A 25,438-nucleotide genomic window follows, 5' to 3' on the forward strand; every position below is an offset into this window, starting at 1 on the left:
AAATTAAAATGTGAAAAGAAGTCCAGGGGTTTACTATACGTCAATTCAAGTTATTGAAATTTATAGTGCTAAGGGGGAACAAAATCGTTTACAAGAATTAATTTTTTTTAAGTTTATCTAAGGAGAACTATTATTAAAATCACTAGGACCTTTATTGTGATTAAAAAAGAAGAGTAAAAAAAACTTTAAAATTTCCCAGTTTTTTATTCTTTTTTTCAATTTTGCATTACACACTCATGTTAATCTATATAGAGCACTCGTAGTGAAAAATGAAAAAAAATTTTACAAGGCTTGCAAAGAGAAATGGGAGATGAAAAAAAAAGTGTTATTAATAAAGAACTGACCTTCCTCATGGTACTCCCATAAACCGACCATTCAACCTAATCACCTTCTTACTCAACTTGTTCATTTTGTGATTTGAATGAAATCACTGACTTTTTTCCCCTTTTTTTTTAATTTTTAAAAAAGACACTCTATGAGATTATCTTCTTCTTCTTCTTGTGTTTTAAAAATGTTTTTTTTCATCCCTTCAATTTCTTATTTATTCCTAATTTTCCTTAAAGAAAATGTTTTTTAATTTTTTCTTTTTATCATAAGTTTTTCTGTCCGTTCAAGTATAATTGAAATTCTAAAGAAAATAAATGAAAAAGTAAGGGGACCAAAATTGAATTCTCGTGTTTTTTTATGGAAAAGGAAAAGATCAGTAGCGATGCTTAACATTTGCAGCATTGCTACTGATCAGCATAGCGATGCAGTTATCTAGAGCCCGGTAAAAATTATGCTGATTTTCCAACTGAGCAACTATAAACCAGGTCATGAACAAAATGATCATGGAAAGTTGTCACCCAAATTTTAAATCTAGTGTAACCTTAGCAAGGGTTTGGACCACATTCTGTTGGACTTTTACTTACAAAGTTCGAAATATTCTATATGTGTTTTCTTTGCTTTTTTTCTGACCTGCTCTGGTCCATTACGTGCGCACTAACTCATTATAGATTTTTGCGAATTACAAAAAAATACAAATAGATATTGAAAAAAAAAACTACAAATCCTTACAAGAAAATTGCAAAAAAAAATTACAAAAAAGAGTCGGACGAATGAATGAATTTCTCGTTTTACCCCTTTTTTTCTAAGAAAATGATTTTCTTTTCAAACTCTCCGTGGACTTGTGCAAATAAGCATGAGTTTGTATGTCTGTAACATTTTTTTATTATCCTTAAATTTAGTTTTCGTGTTTTTCTTTTTCATGTTCGTTTTATTATTCATTTTTTTCCTTTTGTTGCCTGTTAAGCAGTGAAAGCTTTCAACCTTTTCAAGTAATTTTTCTCTTGTTTTTTTTTTCATATCTTCATAACATTTGAATCCTTTTGTTCCCAAGTTTCATCCGTAGGTTGTATTTAAAGAGAATAACTGTATTTATTAATTTTTTTCCCTTGTTCTTCCTTCTTTTGTTTTATTTTTAAAATTTATAAATTATTCCTGTAATATTACGGGACATTAACATGACAAAGGATATTTTAAATAATAACGATAAAACTAATTTTATTCTAATTTTTTCATTCTTTTGCGGTTTTTCTCAAAAATTCTTAAGAAATGAAAAGGTTAAAACAAAAATAAATAAAAAATAGGGATAATTGTGGTGTTGGTGAATGGTAAGGTGATAACTTTTTTTTATTATAAAGGTGCGACGTTCATGGTGCGTAGCTGCAAAGTATTGCTGGATTATCAGAAACACAACTCAAAAGAAAATTTTGTGAAAATTGTTCAGCTATTTAGGGAGCATTAAACATTAAATTGAGAGTGAAGTTTAGTGAAGTAGTTTGGTAATTCTTTGGTTGTAGAGAATTTTTTTTAGGAAAATAAATTTGAATTATTTGCTAACATGCAGACTTTATGATTCAAACACATTGTGTCAAAACAGATTGAAGATACAGGTTTGAAAATTGATAATTTATTAGGTAAGAGATTGTTAGTATTAAATAAATTTGATTGATTCCATTTCTTTACTAATTCTGGGTTTCCTTCTAAGGATATGAATTCTCCCATTCGTCCCATTTTGCTGAAAAATGTGGCATGTATCGGTAGACTCGATTAGAATTTATGTTTCAAGCCGGACCGCAGGTTGTTCTTAAAGTAGATTATTAGTTTAGTTAGAGCTAAATTCTAGTATTTTAACAAGAGTATTTAATGGTTTCTTAATCCAATTTTAGTAATTTGCTATTAAATGTTAACCTATTTCATAATATTTAGATTTTATAACAAAATGTTTCTTTACTTCAATCCACAATAATATTAATATCTATAAATAAATGTTTCTTTAAGCACACAATGAAAAGCAACCAATTAATAAATAAAATATTGATGAAAAAATGAAAAGGAAGTAAAAGATTTTTGCATTAATCCGCTTGATATCCTGTCAAATGGAAATTTTCCCTTTTCCCTTCTAGTACGATATCTTATTCAATCTTAAAAATATAACAAAAGGGAATAAGTTAATAAAAAAATATTTTTTTTTTTTGGTATTTTATCTTCTAAGATGAAAAGAAATCAGCCTACAGGGACGTTATCGAAAAGGGCATAATGCTAGAAGAAACGTAAATTTATATACACAAGATTTTTTTTTATATAGTAAGTTTCACCTGCTGTTATGTGCGTAAAAACAAGGGAGAATCAATTTCGATTTCAATTGTTTGATTGCAACATTAAGCGCTTCGAAACATTCCAAGATATTGATTCTACGTATTCAAGTTATTTTTATCCAATTTCTCTTTCGACTTGCTATTTTGGCTGAAATTTATTAATATTTCCATAAAAGATTTCTACTCAATCCCGCTTAATTGAATTTTAAAATGAGATTAACTAAATTTTTTGGTACCCAATTCGGTTTCTTTTTCAAAATTTATTTACTACCATAATTGCAATTTAATACTAAGTTTACCTAAATTATAAGAAGATTTAAAATTTCGTATTAAATCCGCAAAAATATTCTTTGTTTCAATGTGTTCATGCGGACAATATATATAGATAAAAAAGTCAGTAAAATGTCAAAAAACTTAAATAACTTGTCAACTCTTTTAAAGGGATTAAAATTTGGAAAATTGAAAATTGAAATTTGTGTTTTTCTTTTTGGTTCTTCTATTTTGTATAAGACAATTCAAGACCTAAATAGTTAAATTTATAATTATTTGGTTTAACAATAAAAAAAAAAAATAATCCTTTCGTTTTTTTTTTGTTTTTACACAAAAATTTTAAACGAAAATTACAAAAAAAAACATTTTTTTCCAGCAATTTACAGTTTATATGGTCAAAAAATTTTTTAGGTTACCTACCAATTACCGGATTCGAAAAGTCTCCTAAAATGCGCTTATAAGTTCTTAAAAGTTCATCATAAAAGAAAATTATCATAATGGTACACATCCAAACATACACACAGTTCAAATGTATGTGTGACTACTATAAAAGAAAAACCATAAGAGTTTTCTTTGAAAATTTAGCCCCAAAAAATATGCAAAATAAAAAAATATACGAAAATAAAAAAAAAATTATAATTTTTTTGGTTTAAGGAAATGACCATAAAGTTTTCTTTAAATACTAAAATAAACATTAAAAGACCTTAATGACCTTATGATGAGTTTTTGTAAGCTTTCCATATTTTTGTACTTAAAATTTAAAAAAAAAAACAAAAAAAAAATTTAAATTAAAATTGAAAATTTTTTTCTATATGGTTTTTGATATTTTAAGGTTGTTTTGTCATTTTGAACCGGGGCGGAAAGGGAAGAACAAAGGGAAAAACTTTAAAACTTTAAGGAAAATTCTTGATATTTTGTTTTTTTACAGGAAAGACTGGAAAAGAAGGCTGTTGAGCGCAAGTGATCTACCTTAAACAGAAGGATGGCTTACCATTAACCAACCTTTTCTTGTCTCTTTATATTCTTCTGATTTAAGAGAAGGGACAGCTTAGGTGAATTCTCGCTAGTGGGTAGTCGTTGCGGGATATTTCTCTGGAATAGTTGCTCGGATTGATCAGAATTGCGGAACTCGAGGTGAGGTTGTAGGCCAGTCACTGGGAGCTCGTAGGAGGGGGTACAATAGATCTTTTAGGTAACGGTGCATCATCGCCTCAATCTGCAACCTACAATCTACAGACTACGGTTTACAAAGGATCAGTTCGAGAACGTTAAAAGTGGTAACTATAGTGTAGATATTGTGAGGGATCTCACTTGTAGAATTTATATGGTGCTACAATGGTTTGATTGCTGTTAAAATTTTTTTTTGGCCGGGAGGGTGAAATTATAAATTTGAACCGAAAGAACCAACTGGCTTTCGGGCTCTACGAGTTTAGTGGTCTTTACAGTCATTCTTTCTCTTGCTTTAAAGATGGTGCATACAACATTGAAATAACACCATTAAATTGAAAAAAAAAAATTAAATACAATTTATTAACCACTGATAAATTTTCTAGTCACATTCCCAACGTCAATTGTGCCTAATGGTTGCAAGTTTCGAATCTCAATCTTATAATTACAAACAAATATAATTAGACATAGGAATTATGAAATTTAGAAACGCCAATAACCTCCTAACGAATACTTAATCAACTGTGGGAATTAGGATATTTCCAAGTTACTCAATGGTCTATCTCTAATCAGTTTTATTAATCGCCCAGAACCACTGTCTTGGGACAAAAGTGTAGGTAAAAATGGAAAAAAAAAATAATTTTCTTTTTTTGTTAGAAAAGTAAAAAATTTGCATTTGAATATTAAAAATTTACTTCTAACTTTTTTTATTTTTATTCAAACAATATTGCTTTGCATTTACTGCAAAAGAAAATTTGTAAGTTTTCATATAAACTCAGTCGGATTGCCCTATTGACTAGCTTTGTTTGTTTATATTTGTTGTTGTTTTGCTTTGCATTATGGGTTTTCTTATTATTATGAAATTTAAAACTTTTCCATAAAGCAAAGAAATATGTATAAAATGAAAAAATTTAATATATTTAAAGTGATTTAATATTTTTTTTCTCCAATACTTATGAAATGTGGACTCGCTGTTCATTTGAATGTAAATGAATCGTTTAATGTATTTAAGAAAGAAAAAAACGTGTTATTTTTGTTGTGACAAAATCGCAATAATCGTTCAATAAACTTTTAAAAATCGAGTTGTTTGGCATTTAGAACTCGTAATATAAGTGCTATTTAAAAAAACTTTTGCTTTATATTTTAGTAAATAGTGTCCTTTTTCGGCAGTCTTATGTTCCTAGACTATAAATTATCAATTCAAACCCCTATTAACACATCCCTATTAAGAGTCTACGTCAATTCAAAAATTATTTTGATTTCGATAAAAAAATTTGATCTATTATTCGAATTTATCAAAGTCTAAATGTTTATAGATCTAAGTTTCTGATGTCGTAATAAAATTCTTTTACTAAATTCCTTTTCTTTACACATAAAATACAAATGTAATTATGTCATAAACAAATAAAACATATTTGACAATAATTTGTCATGGAAACGTCATTATTGCATTACTGTAATATGATGACATTTGAAACCATAATAAACTATTATGCGAGTATAATGATTCTACTTTAAAATTTTGTTGAAAACTTATGATTTTTTCGATAAGCGTTTTGACACTTAAACTTTGTCGCTGATATATTGAGTTCTTTTTTAATAAGCAGAAAGAATTAAGGAAAAAGAGAAAAATAATTCTTAAAATTGAAGAATTGAAAAATTAAAATGTGAACGTTTGTGAATGAAATAGAATGTAATAGTTGATTTTAAAAGAAAATTTTTGGTGTTGTAGTAAAATTTTGCACAAAATGTTACATAAATTAACAGAGTCGTTAAAAAGTTAGACAATATTACTTAAACTATATTAGCTACAACAAGTAACAGCTGCAAACCTGCAAGTCAAAAGTTATCGATTTTGCAAGATTTATTTTTACGGGTTTGTTATTCGCAAGTGTTCTCAAGTTGTAGATTAAATTATGATTGAATGAACTGTGAATAGGGTTTGATCAATTATTGAAAAAGAGTCAGCTTTTTCTATTATGAATGTCTACTAAAGAGAAATTTATCAGCTATATGTATGTGTAAAAGGTTTATAAGTTTATTTACCTGCCGAAGCTCTGTTGGTAATAGATTGATTTTTCGTGTTGATCTTTCTGACATTTAGTGTGTAATTTGTTATAGTTAATGTTAATGTCAAAACAGCTCAAATTCGTTCCTAATTTTACTATGGAGAAACTGACATTCGAACAAATTTTTCTAATTATTGAATTATTTAAATAATTTTATTGTTAAAAGTTGGAAGACCAATTAATTTGCTTAGTTTACATTAATTACAACACATACTATGCTTTAATTTGAGTAAATTATTTTATTGAATTTTACAGACACCATGTATGTATATTTGTAAACTATAGAGTATAAAAGGAACAAAAAATTTGCCTTTTCATCTCATTCGTTTTCCAGACATAAAAACTCCCATACGTGTATGTTTTTCTACGTTTCTACAAACATAAATGTTATATACAATATTTTTAATATCATGCGTTCGTAATAATGAAAAATAAGAGCTTATTTTCGAAAAATAAGAGCGTTCGTTTATTTTATATATGTGAACTTTTTTTAAATACCATGAGGGAAAAGAAATTAAGGAGAATTATATGAGACAGTCAACAGAATGAAATTGAATCTTATTAACCTTTTGACCCAGAACTAGTTACTTCATACCATTTATCATTTTATAAGTCCTATTAAAAGAAAATTATAAAAAATATCTCTCTATCTTAATATTTTAAATTTTACAGACTTATTGGCTTTGATCAAATATTCAAAAAAGAATTTATTGTTGTAAGAATTTTTTAAAGAAAAAGAATTGTCAATAAGTTTGACTGTATATAAAATGGGCATTACATAATTAAGACATCCCAACAAAAGAAATATTTTTTTTCAAAATTATTCAGGTGAACCAAGTATTCAATTCCACAAACATATGTACGATTTAAGCAGTGATTCACTTAAAAACTTCAAAATTGTAACTGATTATTATGTTAGCATGTTATTCACCTGTCAATTTTGTTATCAATGTCAAAATAAATAAAAAAAAACATAAATTAGGACGTGACAATTGACGTCTTCCTTGATTTAATCTATTAAGCACGTAATTTTGCAAAACAGTATAAAAATAAAAAATAAAAAATTGAATTAAGGTGAAAACACTTTTTTTTTTTTTAAAAAATTCATTTTCGTGACATTTTTAATTTTATGACATTAGGTATATAGATTAGCCGCTAGAATTTTTATTATTTTCTGTCTTTTTCCGTAAAAATTTTTAAATTGTTACAAAATATTATATTATAAAAATTTCAAGAATTAAATACGTCAAATATGAGAAATTTTTAAAAATTCATTGAATACATTCTTACACACCATAAAATACAATTATTTTACATAATTTTTTATCATTTGGTTAAGAAATTAGGACAGGGTCGCACTTGTATGACGAAAAATTAACTTTGAGGAAATTGTTAAGTGTTAATTGCGGCTGGTTTTATAATGCATTTTGACCATGAAATAGAGGCTATTAGTGTGTTAGAGAAGTATTAGTGTGTTAACCGAAATCGCAGACATGCTTATTTCTTTAAAGTAGAATTTATTCCGTAACTCATAATTCGTTTAAATAATATAGTAATAAGAGATATAAAATATTCCTATTGATTATCTTGTACAAAATTAGCAGTTACAGTATTACTTTCTAGAATTATGCAAATTGATGTACGAGAGAGAACAATGGAAATCATTATTTAACGTAAGTTAATTTAAATTGTAGGAAAATTTTCAAATAACTATTCTATCAACATTTTAATTAAATGAAAATATGTTGTTATTTTCGTAATTAGCAGATTCATTTACATTTTGTGAGATTTTCAAATTTTAATTAATAATTATTACAATATTCAATACTTTTATTTTACAGTATACCCGATATGAATATAAGCAAGATCAAGTGAAAATGAGAATAAATACACGGATTTCTTCGCGTTCTACTACTTTCTTCGTAATATAGTTTGGACAAGCAGATATACTGAAAGGTATACAAAAAACACTAGCAAGACAGTAGTCAGATTAAGATACTCAAGAGAAAATCGCGCGGGAAGACTAGGTCAAATAAGCGCTGCTTCATAAATATGAGTACTGATATAGGTATATTTCGTAAGTATAGATAAATTTTTTGGCCTAGGTGAATTAAAAATTTACAATCAACGTACGCTAACACTATACCGCTTTTGTTATTATTGACGGTAGACACTATTGTGTGGTTTGCCCAACAAAATATTAAAATTACTAGTTGTACATAAAAAATCTATAAATATATACAAAGTAAATGGGATTTACAATTTCTTAGGACCTGATAATTTAAAATGATGCTACAAATTTTGAGGGGGCGAAAATTTTGTAATGTTTCTTTTTTCTCTTCATTTTTTGTACTTGTAATTCTTCTACATTTACCATCATCCATTGTAATCTATACACAAAAAAAAGTAATTACATGTTATATGAGATTAAATGGATCGTTTATTTTTAACATGCATGCTTGTTGTTGTTAAGTTTAGAGAATTTTTTCTTAAAGGATGCAATTTAATATTTAAGTGAACAACAATATACACAACAGAGAAAACCGAAAATGTTAAATCTATTATTTTTATTTTTGTTGCGCCTTCCTTAACAAAACAAATGAAAAACAAAAAAAAAACAACAGAAACTAAAATGGCAAATTTACTAATGCCTTAAGGAAGAATAATTGCAACATGAAGTGAAAATATTGTTTTGAACATTTTCGCGAAATTTTGCTCTTTTTTTTACTATTTATCTTCTCTATATAGTTGAATGTTACTGCAAAAGAAAACTATCTTATAATCCAATGAAACAAAATAAAAATTAAAAGAAAAAGGAAGATTTCGTCATTTTTATTGCATGATGCTCTCCCGTAAGAAAATGTTAAGAAAAATAATGCAAGATATGCACACATGTGTGAATATCCAACATCCTTACATCCATGTACAAAACGTGTATCCCATATATAACAAATGTGTGTCGTATAAAAATAAATACATAAAGCATGTACTATGGCACGTCTATATGCAGATGTTTGCACTTATTATAAATTTTTTAAAGGAAATTGTCATGTAATTTTTAATGAATTTTTTTATTACTTTGTTGTAATAAACACAATGTAAGGCAAAAAAATACAGAAAAAAAAAGGTTGTAAATCTTGTTGCGCTATCAACAGCAAGCAACATCATAAGTAACATTGTTTTTTTTTCTTTTCTACTATTTAAAACAGTTATAAATATGTTATGTAAGAAAAGAAATAAATTTATATAACTAGATTAAATAGTAATAATAATAATAATTATTAAATAGATTACAAAATGTGGAAACAAGGAGGAGGAGAACATTTCTAACAAACAAACAGTAGAGTAATAAAGATAAAATTTTTCACAGTGCACGCACGAATACCGAGACACCTGGGTGTAAAATTGCAAGTTTCCTTGTGTATGTATGTATATAAATATGATAGGATTTAATAATAAATTGGTTTTAAAACATGACTTATGACAAAATTTTAATTACAATATTAAAATACGTAATTTATGATATTTATTTTTTTAAAAGTTCGTGATTTATAACAATCACGTTCAATTAATTTTCGAAAAATTCTGATTGAATGTGGTTGAAGTGTGCGAATAAAATGTAACATGTAATTTTTGTGTTACTTAATTCCAATAATTGCAATTAACTTTTTAATTTTAAACTAAGTTAACTCAAAGTTATGAAATTTGCTAAATTTGGGTACTGAAGTTGAGTTAAACCCTTTTTTAAAATATCTAAGAGATTGCTAAATATTACCACATTATCCTAAACTAGATGAAATTTTTGAATTTTCATGATTTTTAAGAAACTGTTAATGTTTATCATACAAAAATATTTTTATAATTGATTACATTGTTTTATTAGTACATACTGATTTAATTAATTAATAAATAAGTACTTAGGAAATTGAATTTAATTTTACAGTCAGCAATAAAAGTATGTAATTTAAAGTTTTTTAAATTATAAAGTTAATGGTATTCCCATGACTCATGGAACACCTATTGGTAGTCTTTAAAACAAGTTAATAAAATTCTGTATAATAAATAAATTATTGTCTCTTTGTATATTTTTGAAAAAAAAAAACTTTTGATCGTGATTTGATGCATTCATTTGACTAACACTATAGGAATAAATTAATTAGTCATAAACTCATAAATGAATCACTGACCAATATCGGGATATAGATAAAGAGAATATTAATTTTGCATATTTACATTCAGATCTCATCAGTAGGTATTTTAATAATAAGTCGTTGCTAAATCACAAAGAATACTTAATTTTGAGTTTTACCTATGTTCATATCTAGCATTATATGAGAATAAAAGTTTGAAGTATTTAACAGATACAATGTTTTCCTAATTCATAATTAATAAACTCGATATTATAGGTTTAGTGCTACATGGCATATAGTACTTACCATACATTTTTCCTTCATCTGATAAAATAATTTTTCTTCGTCCACATGGCGGGTATATGGCCAAAGCTTCTTGAAAACTTTGTTCAATATCTGGACTCCAAACACCTTCGGCATCAGCTGATGATAAATCTTTTTCATCCTGTAAATAGAAAAATAAAAAAAAGGCAGGAGAAAAACGGTTTGAACAATTACATTGTAAAAAAATTTTTTGCGACAAATTTTAGCGGAAATTAAAGTCAGTCAGTAGCGTTCTTCAATTCAATTCTCTTAATTCGTTTAAATAATTTCAAATCGTTTTAATAATTTATAAGATTACATCAAGTTTTAAAAAAAATTCACTGCAATGTAGAATGAAGCCTTTAATTATACTTTGCTTTTATAACATGGAATAGTAAAAGAGATAGGGTTAATTAACGTACATGCACGCTACTGACAATTACTAGCAATTTGACAATTCTCTTAGTTAATTCAAAGCTATAACAACCACTTTCTTCCTCAATCTAAAATTTTAATGCTATATTTCCAAATTCAGCACTATTAAACAAAATTGTCAAATTGCTTTTTATTTCGAGATAAATAATGCCTTGAACAAAACTAGCTTAGAATCAAGAAATTACACAATTTAATTTTCTATTTAATAAAAATTGACTAATCTTAAAACAAATTATGGAACTACAGTAATTTTCGAGTCTACTTTTAGTTCCATTTTCCAATGAAATTGTCTTTGATTCGTGATTCTAAGCGACTCATGTAAATTAGTTATTTGAGTAATGTTGAGAATAATATTCTTTTTTTAGTGTTTAAATTAAGTGTAAATTTCAATATAATAAAGTAGTTTCTGGTCCGTAAATTCAGACAGTTTCCATATCTTGGCTAAATTGAATATTAACCTCCACATTCAAATTTATCTTAGGTTCATTTTCAATTTTAATTCATAATTAATTTTCTTAATTTTCAATTTACACAGTTACTTCAGTGATTTTTTAAAAGAATCTCAATTTCGCACTTTAAATTTTCACTAATAATTTAATAAACGCCTTATTTCCATATTGATAGTCTAAAAATACACAAATTTTAAAGTATCAAGTCTTAAGGCAAGTAAATGTATACTTGACGATTCGTCTAATCTAAAATAAAATTTCATTAGGTACTGAACAAAAATTGCCTCTAATTTGGCTTTTACTCAAAATTACTCAAATTAAATAGAAAATTGCTTTTGTTTATTCTTATAAAATCATCAATTTATCAACTTTAGATTAATATCCAAGTAAATTTTTAATAAAACAAAAACAATTTTCGAAAACAGAAAATCATTAAATACTAAAATAAAAATAAAAATAATAAAAAAATTTTCTTACATCACTTACATCACTCATATCGCCGACATCTAAATTTTTACTATCTGCCATTGTGCCGTTTGTGTCTGCCGACCCTAATGGGCCTGGTGGACCGGCACTTACAGGTGTCCACGGTGAGGCTATTGTGCCAGTTACACCAACACCAGCGTCTTTAAAAAAATAGAATAAAATTTTTTTTTTATAATTAATTCTAATTTCAAGTTTAAATTAAATTTTTACGAAAATTAAAAAAATATAAAACGTAAATTTATATTGCATTGCACAGGTAATATACCTAATGTACTTCTATATATACATATGTACTTCTATGCATATACTATCATTGTATATGTGTGTATAATAAAAATAATTAAAAAAGCAAGCGAACAATTTTCATTTATTTTTTAACATAAAAATAAATTAAAACAAATTTATTTACCCAAAATTTCATTAAAAGATTACCATAGGAGAAAAGGAACGGAGAAATTATATAGAATGTGAAAGAGAAAGAGAGAGAAAGGGAGAGAGAGAGAAAGAAAATTTTCATTTTAATAAAAAAAGAGAAAATTCCCTCACTCTTCTTCTTTGGCTGGCATGGCATCCTTTCCTTCAATTTTCATTCATTTCGTAATTTTTGAATTCATTTTTCCTTCTCCTGACTTGACTTGAGTTATTGTTGAAGCAGAGATCGCTTTCGTTTCGCGAAGCATAAACGTCACTGTAGTGTTTGTTTGTCTTATTTTTTTTGTTTTTTTTTGCGTTTTTTACCTGTCTTTCGTAAATTTTTATTTGAGATTTTTGTTTTTTATTGCAATTTTTTATCTTAAATGTTTTTTTTAAGATTACAGTTACATTATTTGAAAATATGAAATGTTGGAGTTTGTTTTTTTTTTTTTGGTTTACACAATTTTAAAATGTGTACTGTTATGCTGAGTGGAACGAAATTCTTAAAAATTTTAAGTATAATTTATATTTGTAGAAATGCAATAATGATCTAAGTTATTCACAAAATATTCTCGAATTGAATAGTTTTCAAATCTTCGTTCAAGTATTTTGATTTTATATGTTATATTTTATGAAAAAGTTGGAGAATTATTGTTATTACTTAAAATTACTAACAACAATGCGAAAAGTAAGAAAAATAAGATGTCGAAATGTGAAAGGAAGAAACAACGAAATGATTTAAGGAGTTTACCAACATTCTTTCCAAGATTTATAGCAATAAATAAAGTATACACTTGAGAAAATTAATTACGGATTAGAAGTAAACTTGACTATTAAACTGAAATTACACTTGGCACAACAAGAATGAATTTCTTCGAGAATAACTTTTCGCTTCATACTGCCTTACCAAGTATGTTTGTTTAAAAAGTTCGAATCGAGACATTCACGGGTACAAACTTCATCATTGCAATAATCACAATCGAAACTGATTTCAAACACCTAAGTATATTGCTTTGCATTTTAAAATTCTTCACATTTCAAACTTCTTGGTTTCAATAAAATTTTACTTAAATTAAAAATCAACCTGTATAACATTCGTAGTTTTAAAGCAGAAAAAGGAAACAAGAAGCGAAAGATCGTTTTAAATACATACAATTCGGTTTTTTTTTTGGGTGCCACTGACGCGCTGTTAAGCCTTATTGCCAACATCCATTCATATAATTAAATTGAATGACAGCAATGTAAAATGTAAATAGTGATGATAGCGCGCGGTACGGTTATGTGAAATGTAAAAAAGCAATAAGATAATCCTTTTTTTCTCTTTCAACTGTTCTTCTTCTTTTTCCAGAGTAGTATATTTTATAATCGTATGCTTACCTCCTCAATACAATATGCAAAACAAATATTCGCAGTAATAAAAAATTCCAAAATAATATGAGGAAAATAAGAAAAAAAGCAAAATAAAAGTTGAACAACAATAAAAACTGGAAAAAAAGAAACGATAAGTTTTGTTTTTCTTTTTTTCTTCTTATACGTGAAAAACCCCCTCAAGAGGAAAAACTCTTTAAAAAATACACCAACTTTTCGAATGTTTTTCTTCATGACAGACATTCAGCAGACAGTTTTCATAATTTATTTTCCACTTTTCTTTTCACGTTCTCTGTCTCTTATTTTCCGTTTTTGTGTTTTTGTTCTTCATGTTGGTTCAGCGTTTTTTTGGCAAGTTTTTTTTATATTTTTCTTTTTGTATTTTTGAAGGCAACGTAAGGTATAAAGATTTGTTTTGTATTCGCATAAACGTACCGAGAAATGTTCGAGAGTTGTGTTTGTAAAATTAGTTACTGTGTTTCTTTTTGCTTAAATTCGGGGTAGGGAAATGAGAAAATGATCCCAAGAAGTTGTAGTAATTGTTATAGTTTGTGATAATGTGACATTCTTTTTTGTACATGAAAAAATATTTACAGGAGAGACAAGGCATTCTTCGTTTTCTTTTGAATTTTAAGCATTTTGAATTTCGAATAAATCCTAATTCGTTAATTTGCATGTTTTATACTCAAAACTGAAGGTGAAATTTAAAAAGTGGATTGTGTCCTTATTGTGAGTACACATCTATGGCAGTTATAACAAAACTGCCTTAATTAGTATAGGTAGTTTTGAGTAAGCAAGTCATGTAAATCTTTCCAAACTAAACTAGATTTTCAAAATCATAGAATGTTTCTCTACAAAAATGAATTTGGACAAGTTTTCTGAGTATCATTTTACACACAATTATTTGACCGCCTCAAGATTGTTTGACTTGATTGAAATTTTACTGAATTATAAATTCGAATTCGACGCAATCAAATAAGTATACTAAAAACTTGATTTTGTAAACAAGTTGACTTAAGGAATTTTTTTGTATTCGTATATGTACTTAGTCCATTAAGATTTTTTCTTAATTCCGCTATAGTTTCCCGCAACTGCATTTTATTTTTAATTTTTTTTTACATTTTAAAGTTCTTAAATGTTGTAAACGTTACATATGTACGTACATACATGCATACAGATAAAATTAATAAATTTTGTAACGAAAAAAAGGAAAAATAAAGGAAAACACAAACAAAATTTTTTTTAGCATGTTACTTGAAATCAAAAGGTGGAAAACTTGTCTGCGTTATTTTACAATGTTTTGTTCTTGTCATTTCTTTCAAGTTGCCAATGTAAAAAACCAAAAAATTTTAGTTTGCTTTCAGTTCGCGGAAGATTGCCTTTTATTTCTGTACATGATGACGAAATAATTCTGAACAATAACTATAAACTAGAAACCTTTAAGTTCAAGTAACGTTCAATAAGAAATAAGCAAAACACGAAAATTGCTCTTAATAAAGATTAAATTAACTCGCTAAATGTGTGTGGAATTTTATTATTTCAGCAACCATAAATAACTGATTGGAAATTTTAACAGAAACTGTGATTTATTATTTGAAAAATATTTAAATCAGGAAGTCCTGCCAAGATACTATTCCGAAAATAATAATCCGAAGTTTTAATTACAAATTTTAATAGTGTTAATAAATTATTGATAGAAACCTTTTACTTATTGTAGGACCTATTGCATGTACATATACATATGTATATGTAACTTTAAATTTAAAATTTGAGGATTTTTTCAGCATGAAATTTTCAATCTAAAATTATGAATTTGCCAATGTATTTATTTTCAAATCTATTCAAATGCAAAGATGCATATAAGTAAAATGAAATTTTATATGAAAATAAATTTTATTTAGCTTTAGCGTTGTCCAAATGAAAATTATATTTGTTCACGCTTCCAGAAATCTATTCAAAAAAGGTGAAATGTAGAAAAAGAACAAGAACAGAAAAAAATACTGCATTTGCGTTTAACTGCTTTATCAAGAATCTTTTATTTACCATCTTTGATCTTGATTACTTTGCCTTCATCTTTCCTAATCTAAATTTTATTTCTAAGAATTTGTTCTTAAGTATATTATGTTGTTTGTTTTTTCTTATAAACAAAAATATTGTGATGCTTCAGAGAAATGAAAATAAAAAAAATTGTTTTTTTTCACACGAAAAGTAAAAATAAGAAAAAATTAAATGGGGAAAAATAGAATAAGTTTTATCTATTAGGTCCATGTATTCCGGGATAGGAACTAAAGTAAAGAGTTGATTTTGTAAATGTTTTTAAATAGCATATAAAATTACATTTTAAAGAACCGAAATTAACTGATTCCCAATTCATTTTAGATTGTGACATCTCGTGGGCGTTTTATGAAGCATGAAACCCTTTTCCTTATATCTAAAACAAATCAAATATTGTGAAAGTGCCGTTGACGCCGGAAACTGCTGGGAGCATCTGAAATTCAAAAATGGGGTAGTATACTTAAAGTTTTTTATTAACCATCGTCTCTGGAATTCCAGAGGCACTCAGATTTAATAACGCACTTAAACTTACAAAATTTCTTTAGCATCTTTATAATTGACTATATCCATTTTAAAAAAGAGGAAAATGAATAAATTTTATGAGGATCACTTTTAGAACTCAATTTTATAATGCCAAATCATGTAATTTTGGACTTGCTAAAATATTCACCAAAAATAACCGACAAAAAAAAAAACATAATTGATTCACAAATTTATGGTGTTAGCGATAAAATGTATAAATGTCTTTTTAACATGAACATTGTCCGTCTTTCACAAAAATTTTTTGTATAGAAGCGAAGTGATAAATTTATTGTTGTATCCTTCTTTTGCATTAGTTCTGGTTTGATGAGCACAAAATGATAAACAGACGTACATATACCACTAACCACTCTTATGTTTTCATCTTTAAGTAGAAGAGATTCACATTGAAAAGGAAATATTCTGCACAGATGATAAATTTCATTTTATTCGCGCTTTATTCGGAAGAATAAACCAAAGTTATAAAAAAAAGAAGGTAAGAAAATTTTGATGTGAATAATCGTAATTTATTTAAGTGCTTTCTTTTCTTCTCTTTTCATACTTTTATTAAATTTCATTATCGTGAGATTGCTATAACATTTTAAAAGTGGCGTTTTAATAATATTTATTTGCATCCATAAGGAGAGAAACAAAAAATTATTATGGTTTGAAGGAATAAAACGCGGTTGACTTTGAAAATCATTTCTGTACTAACTTTTATTTTATATTTTCGGAGAATTTTCTTGTTTTTCTCTTTTTTTTATAATTTTAAAATTTCTTTTGAATTTTAAATGTTGTACTTGGAAAGTTTAAGCACAAATAGTAAAGTAATTTTTTAGCTATGGGCCTATTTCGTCAATTTATTAGGCGAATAATGTCATAGAAGTGCTCTACTTACTGTGATGAATGGCAACACTTCTGCTTTCAAAATTCTGGCAGTCTCTTCAAAAGTCAAAAATTTTCTCTCTTTTCTGTTTTCTTCCCTCATTAAGTACAGTTGGTGACAATGGTAAGTGATAATATTTTTTTAAGTATGTAAGTACATACATACATATTATGTGTAAGTAAATTTTTAATCAATTTTATTATTATAACTGTTAACAAGAACTTATATTCCAATAAAATTGATAGATTTACTTCGAACGAAAGTGATAATTGGAGTTGTATATAAATTTTTTGAAAAAATTTATTGGATATGATTTGTATTTCGCAGAATAACTCATAATATAACTGAAAGTTGTTGATGTCTGAGTAGGCTTGAACTTTAAAATTATTTCATGAAAACATAAAGAGGATTGAACAAAGCAAAGCACAGATAAGCACGTAAAAAGATTTTTGCTATTTACAAAGATTTAAGTAAATAAACGCCTTTAACTAAATACTAGATATTACCAGAAAACATTCCGTATAACAAAACAATTCTGTTATACGAAATGTACTCTCTAAACCAAAATCGACTAGAAAACGGGTAGTCATAACTAGATTGAGTCACTAGATTGGAGTCACTAGGACTCTAGTTGTCAATCTAGTTAGAAAAACGTAACTAGATTCTAGTAAAATTTCTTTACTAGAGTTTCTAGTCATATCCCAGTTAGCTTTACTAGATAGTCTAGGTATTATTACTAGGAGAATTTTTTACTAGAATAACCATTGCGGTAGACGTTTATTCTAGTCAAAACAACTTGAAAAAACCAGTTCGTCAAACTAGGAAAAACTAGATTTGAGTACTAGAAATTTATCGTTACAACTAGTTGAAATATTGTGGTATAACTAGAATCTAGCGCGGTATTCAACTAGAATTTACAGCTCTTGCAACTGGGATTCGAGTGCAAGAGTGCTAGATGTAGTTAGCTAGTACAACTCGATTTTATTTAGGCATGCCTAGTATTTTTACTTTGAAATGTGGTCATTACAGCTGGAAAGTAGTTCCTGAAAAAAAAACTGATTTTTAGAAAAAATTTCTACTATTTTAAAATATTTTTTAATACTCAAAAATTTTATTTTTATATTATTTATTTATTTATAAAGATCCATCTGTCCGTAACTTCAAAAATCTTTTTTTATTTATTCCTTTAGGTTCAAGTTTTCAAATCTGTATCAAAATATAAAATGGAAAAAACTTGTTAAAATTTTATCATGAAAATTTGGTGTGAACTTACATTAATTTTTTTTCTTTAAAATTCGCTCTCATTGTCTGCTACTAGATTAGCGGTTGTGAAAAATGTTTTTCTCGTTGAATAAACTAGGTAAACAGCTACACTAACTAGAAAAACATTTACAGCAGATGAAAATCTGGTTACGAACACTTGAAGCCTAGCTGCTAAGTGTTAGTTGTTGTTGTATATTCATGTTGTTGTTTTCATATTTAGTTTATTTCACAACTTTTAATAAAATAATAAAATGTGGCAATAAAATGTTCTTTCTTTAGAAAATTGGAAAATAAATAGAAGATTAACTTACCTTTTAATAACATTGCAGATTCTTCATCCAATCCATTTACATATATCACATATTTTTTTTAAAATTATTACTAAAATTTATCATTTATAGTGCTTTTTATAATATTTTTTTTATTATTATGCTAAAATACTTTTTTTTTCACAACAAAAATTTTTTTTCACAAAAATGGTACAACCTCAATCAAATGATAATATTATTACGACTGATCAATTATGAGAAATTTTATTCGAAAAAGAAAACGCGAAATGTTTTCTGTAACTCTAACAAAAAATTCTCTCTTTCTGAGAACTTGGAGAGAACAAAAAGAGAAGACAACTAGAATACAACAATTTGTATATTTTTGTATTAAAAGTTCTGCTGGAATTCTAGTTGAATTCTAGTAATACTAAATTCTAGTTGAGTTCTGGTGAAACTAAATTACTTGGATTTCCAGCTTTTCAACTAGAATCTCAGGTATTATGAATGGATTAAAAAAATTTAACTAGATTTTCAGTTATTTCGTACTCTTTTTTTTCGCAATCTAGGTACAACAAGTGAAGTACTAGCTATCGTAAATAAAATTCCTAGTAAAAAAAGCTTAACTAGGATTTAACTCCGCATTCTAGTCGAATTTGGTTTAGAGAGTAGCTACGTTTACTTAAATCGAACTTGATCCAGACGTGGTCTTTTCTTTTAGAAGCCGGTTTTTGTTTTTCTATTTTAATAAATTAGAACTTTGTGATTACAACAGCGTTTTCCAAGAAGACATCAAGCATTTTTAAACTTTTATTTTAATTTTTATAGTACATAGTTTCATCATTACTTTCTAAATATTTAAATCTTAGCATTAAACTAATGTTAAACAAGTTAAAAAGCAACAACTCTACTAATATTGAATAAGTAATTGACAATTATTTTAACAAAAACATAAGAAAAATCAAAGTAATTTTTTTAAATCTTTTTTACCACAAGTGAATGGGTAATAAAATAATAAAATTACAAGCTACTTATTTCATCAGAACGAAAGAAGGAAAACAAATAATTCAAAAAGGACCCATTGATAATGCCATTTATCGTAGGTTTTATAAAACAATTGCATATACATAATATTCACGTATGTAAAATGCAATAAATTTTCTATGTTCTATTTTAAAATTTTCACGTAAGTATAAATTAATAGAACATTAAGTTGTACATAAATATTTGGTATACTTATCATATACTTAAACACACACATATGTATATATTAAATATATATATAATGTTAATATATAAAAGTAAAAATCCCAAAAACATCATAATAACATAAAAGGATTCTTTGATAAAATACTGTAAAAAGCATATTATATTATGCAATGTAAATTACATACACATACGTACACATGTATAGGAAAGGATATCTTTTGTACACATTATGACTAACTATATTTTTTGTGCATATGCAAGCATGCATGCATATCCGAACAAATACATAGGATATGTTATATATAACATTGTGTTGCATAACTAGTTTAACATAGAATGCATGTAGAATGTAGGCAGCATATTACGGGCCATAAATAGTACAGACATTAATACCAACATTATGTATGGGGGGTGGCTATGTTTAAATAATGCTCACATATAAGTAAACGTTGATTTGTTCGCTTTCTGTTTTTTTTTTTCGTTTTTTGTCAGTACATCAAAATGAAAATGATGAATAAAGATAGAATTTTTATAGATATGAAAATATAGAACACATCAAACCTGTTCTTTAACTGAGATTTCAATGTTTTTTATATAGTGGTTGTGTGTACTTATACCCTCTATCGTGAAATAAATTATAACAACAAGCGAGCATTATATGCTGAGAAAAAGGCAAAAAAACAAAAAGGATTCGACAAACAGAACAAAAAAAAAAAATAAAATAAAAAATCTGTAACGTGGCAAAGCTGTTAAATGGAATAATAAATTTTTTTTCCCTTTGACTTATAACTAAATTAAGTTTTCATTTAAGCAATTATTTTGTTTTTTAAAATAGTAAAAAAAAGAGTAAAAGAGAGTACACAGACTGTAGTGGAAAATCAGAAGCAAATTTTTCTTTTTTCTTTTTTATAAATCAAAGATGGGTACAAATTAAAAAAAAAAAGTAAAAAAAGAAATGAAAAAAGGAATACTTATAGAAAATTCAGTACTGCGGGTAGATTTGCAGATTGTAGATTACTGAAGAGAGTTATTGGCAAGAGAACGCATCTCCTGCGACCACTGTAGCTAGCTATGACTTGATGTAGCTCTCCCATATTTAACTTATACTATAGCGGTACCAAGTAAATGTCCAAAGTTGAGCGTTAACCCCGCCAAAATCATTTGCGCCTTCCAAATCAGTTTTGTCTCGCAGAAGTCTGTATTGCCGTCTCCTCCCGGCTGAGTCTACACAAAAGAGAGACCGATTTTCCTAGTTTGGGCAGGTAATAATTCACCGGGCAATGCCCATTGAAGCAAGTAATAGCACGAACATGAATTCGATCCGGAACATGAAAGTATCAATAATAGCTGTCAGATAGCAAATCGAGTGGAAACTTATAAAAATTTAATTTCAAATCAATTAAAATTAACAATCACAAGATCAAAACGCAATTATGAAGTTAAACACCTTCGTTTCCGTTCATTTGTTTGTGAAGCTCGTCTAAATTGATGGTATTCGTAAGGAATGGCATACTCTGTACGTTAAGTAGTTTTGTAAATTATTTGTGTACTATTTTAATTTATTTTTTTTTTTTTGATTTTTGATTTCAAGTAAGAGACCTACAAAAAAAAGAGAAGAAAAATGGAAAATAACTAAAATGGTAAAAAAAACAGCAAAAGATAAAAAATAATTTTTTTTTTTAGGTTTTGGTAAAACATGCATCTAGAGAGCTCGCGTTTGTGATGAGTGAACCACAAAGTTTTGAAGATTTTTTTTCTTCTTGTTCTTGTGCTGCTTGTCTGCTTTGATGGAAAAAGATTTGGTGTTGAAAAAACCACCGCACAAAGACATAAAAGAAAAAGAATAAACCAAAAATGCAAAAGACAAACAAAAAAAAAGAGGGAAAAATTGGATTTTTAAAATAATTTTGGTTGAAGGATGCAATTTTTTTAATTTTTATTCTATTTGAAAATTTTCTACTAAATATAAACCAAAGACGAATATGTATGTATATACCAGTGTTTGTATGTGCACCAATTGAGGAAGTCATAAAATAAATATAAAAACGTTTACAGTGCGCTCACCATACTATAAACAGTTGAGTATTCAAAAAAAATGTACACCTTATCTACGTAAAAGACACAGAAAATTGATTAATACAAGTAATAAAAGAATATGAAAACATCCACACAGGCAGTTATGTTGGCCTCATAACTAACACTGAGGTAACGTTTACCTAAAACTATAATTTTTAAATTTCAGTTCGAAAATAAAATTTAGCCAACAAGAACTAGGTCAACTTTTACATGGGTCACACTCTTGTATAAAGTTTCATTTTTTCCGAGTTTATTGTAGAAAAATAGTGTAATATATGTATCTAGTATAGGGCATAATAAAAATGCACATATGTACATATTTGCGTATATGTATGTATATGCACTTGAAATGTTAAATATGTGATGATAATGAGCTGAACATCAAAAGATTTTTTGTTTTAATTTTCAGTAGTAGTTTTCTTTTTTCCCTTTTTTGTCTTTTGATAAATTTATTTATTCATAGATCGCGTTTTTAACTTCTTATTTTGTAATTATTTATTTTTATTCATGTGTACCAACCATACTATATAGTTTATATGGTGAAACTTTATAACTACACACATTAATTGAAATATATAGGAACACTTTAATTTTAAAAAGGACTTTGAGCTAATGAGGGAAATATTTCAACGGGCTCTTTTAAATATTTCTAAATGATAAAATGGGGTTTAATAAAAACTTACGTATAACGTATATATGTAGGTTTTTGGAAGAGAATTTAAAATCAAAAGTGCATTTTGAGAAATGGAAAAATTCAAAAGAAAATCAAAGGATATAAAAAAGCTTTAAAGGACTTTCACTAAGTAGTGCATTTTTTTTCTAAAATATAATTAAAATAAAAAAATATTAATCACTAATTGAATAATAAAGAAAATGAGCAAAATGTTAAAGAATTTTTAATTTCAAATGTAAGAGAAACGAAATAGAATTAATTTGTGTATGAAGATAATTACTTATGTTTAGTGATAATGATTATAATTGATTGTGATAATCATGATATGAGGGAAATTTTTTTTAAATTTAAAAAAAAGTAGTGATCTTTTAAAGCTGCTATAATTTGCATTTTTCATTTACTAAGAGATTATATATTTTTTTTATTCTATGAAACGCAAATCACTTTGTTGCACTACTTTGCACCCTATTGCGCTGTACAAGAAGTTATTTGTATTCTTGATTCGTATGACGGGTAATTATTAATTAGCTCATATCATGAATTGCAATTTGAAATCTATAAGGAAATATACATATACCCGTATACTTAAATTTATTACTTTATTAGCTTATGTAAAGGTTTATTAAATAACACACGCCAATTCTCCCTGTAATTTCATGAAAATTCGCAACATTTATACTTGATTATATTAGTAAAAATTGCAAATGTATTTTTGTGAAAATTTCCAAAAAACTCGACAATTCCATTTTGCCGATTTAAGTAGACAATATAGAAATTAACGGAAAATTGTTAAAACTGCATTGAGTCTAAGCCCGGTTAAAGTTAAGTTGAGCTTTAAGATTGCTAAAATAAAATGATTTTATTGGATATACTAACTTACTTAATGTGAGGCTTTTTTAATAGGAATGTTCAATATTTGCTGGGTAACTGGAATTCGTAGTTATATTTGAATTGTAAAAAATGCATTGAATGTATTTTTACTCTTGTAAATTTGCCACCATTTATTTGTCAACATAAAGACCGAAGTAGATAAAAATTATTTATCAATAATTGAAATTTTTTCTATATTTACAAACTACAACTTAATATATACATACAAGCTTATCCATAAGTATATGTACAATTGCTTTGAAACTTTTTTTTAGAAGAATATGAAAAATATTTTGGTAAAATAATTTATGAAATTATTTACCTATGTGTGTATGTATGAATAGTTGATTTAAAACCACAAAAATAATTTCCTTTGGAAACTCTGAATTCCAGTTTTTTATACGAGTACAAGAGTTGATACATACAAATATATACATAATATTTGTACTCAATGCAAAATAAACGTACATTAATTCTTTTTGTTTTAAACTTAGTATCTACACATTTACTAAAATGCACATACATATTTATACATACATATTGCAAGTAAATGTATGTAGGTTTAAGTTTGTATGTTCTATGAAATTTATGATTAAGAATTGTTTTAAAACTAATATGCATAAATCTATTGAAAGAATTTCAAATTTTCTTAAAGAGGAAAGAAAATTTTATAGATAATAAGTAGCACACATACTTGCATACCCACATATGTACGTACAAAATATAAATTTTCTTATTGTTACAAAAAATGCTGCTTAGAAAATTTCGGAATTCTTGATTATCCTAATAGGAATGTATACATATACATATTTTCCAATATACATACATACATACACAAAGGTTTTATTACTAATAACTTGGTTTTCTAACATTATAAAATAATTTTTAAATGTGGTTTGCAATTAAGTAAAGCCGCAATATTTTATTAATTTTAAAATATACATACATGTGTAATGTATTTAACAATTTATGTAAGTTTTGTTTATTTATGTAGATTTTAAATGTACTTCCAACAAAATTACCGAACAATATACTTATTATTTCACTCTGTTCTGTTTGTCTTTGACAATAAATCTTTAATCGATCAACATTTATTTTTATGCAAAGACATTTTTGCTTGACTATAATAATTGTAAAAATTATTTTATCGGATCTAATCAACCTTTACATAATGGCTTATGGTAGTGCTTCTATTAATTTACGTTCTCTTTCCTGCGTGCCTCTAGTGTAAGAAAGCACTATGATGTTATCTTTAAATAGAAGATAAAAAAAGCTTAAAATTTAAAGTTGTTTATTCGGTCAAAAAATAATTTGAATTGTGTGTGTGGTATTTACATGGATGGTATTGCACAGCATTGTTCAAAATACTTTAAGAGCTTATGATAAATTCTTGTTACTCGTCTATCTAAAAATAACAATTCATGTACAAATACTGTATATAAAAACTCGGGAAATTTGAACTAGAACTCATTTTCATATAAAATTTCTTGGGATTTTTCTTTGAAGTTTTCTTTTTTCTTGTTGTTTTTTTAATATTTTTGTTCTTTCTTTTTTTTGTTCAAAAACCTTTTCCTATATATCCTGTTAGTATAAATGATTCGTTTTATATTTAATAACAAATTTTATATTTTATAATACAAAATAGAAGAAAAAGACACTTTCCCATCCCTACTTCTTTTGTTTGCTCTTGTAAAAAGAAAAAAAAATTAATCTACATATTAAAAGTCTGTCGAATTTTCTTTTTCTTCCCTCGAGTAAAAAAATAATAAACACCTTCAATCCCATTTATTGAAAGGAAATTTTATTATTTAAATAAAAAAAACGAAAAGAAAAAAACACAACCACAACCAAATTATCTTCGTATATAACACCTCGTGCTTCTTCTTCGTCT

The 25,438-nt window shown here is 26.6% G+C and overlaps 1 protein-coding gene across 5 annotated transcripts in view; it reads right to left on the reverse strand.

The window, feature by feature from the left end:
- The window catches only part of LOC129605627 (protein scalloped), a 102,889-nt gene that overhangs the window by 29,433 nt on the left and 48,018 nt on the right, over positions 1 to 25,438 (reverse strand). For 3 of the 5 annotated variants that reach the window (XM_055515506.1, XM_055515507.1, XM_055515505.1), the window contains exons 3-4: positions 11,940 to 12,088; positions 10,582 to 10,720 (exon numbers count right to left, since the gene is read on the reverse strand). In XM_055515506.1, the coding sequence (XP_055371481.1) occupies positions 10,582 to 10,720; positions 11,940 to 11,990 (190 nt within the window). In that variant the 5' untranslated portion in view covers positions 11,991 to 12,088. The remainder of the gene's footprint in view (positions 1 to 10,581; positions 10,721 to 11,939; positions 12,089 to 25,438) is intronic. The other 2 variants (XM_055515510.1, XM_055515508.1) reach the window with 1 other exon arrangement.

The sequence above is a fragment of the Condylostylus longicornis genome, unplaced genomic scaffold (genome assembly GCF_029603195.1).
Source record: "Condylostylus longicornis isolate FDR11 unplaced genomic scaffold, ASM2960319v2 ptg000013l, whole genome shotgun sequence".
Lineage (NCBI taxonomy): Eukaryota > Metazoa > Arthropoda > Insecta > Diptera > Dolichopodidae > Condylostylus > Condylostylus longicornis.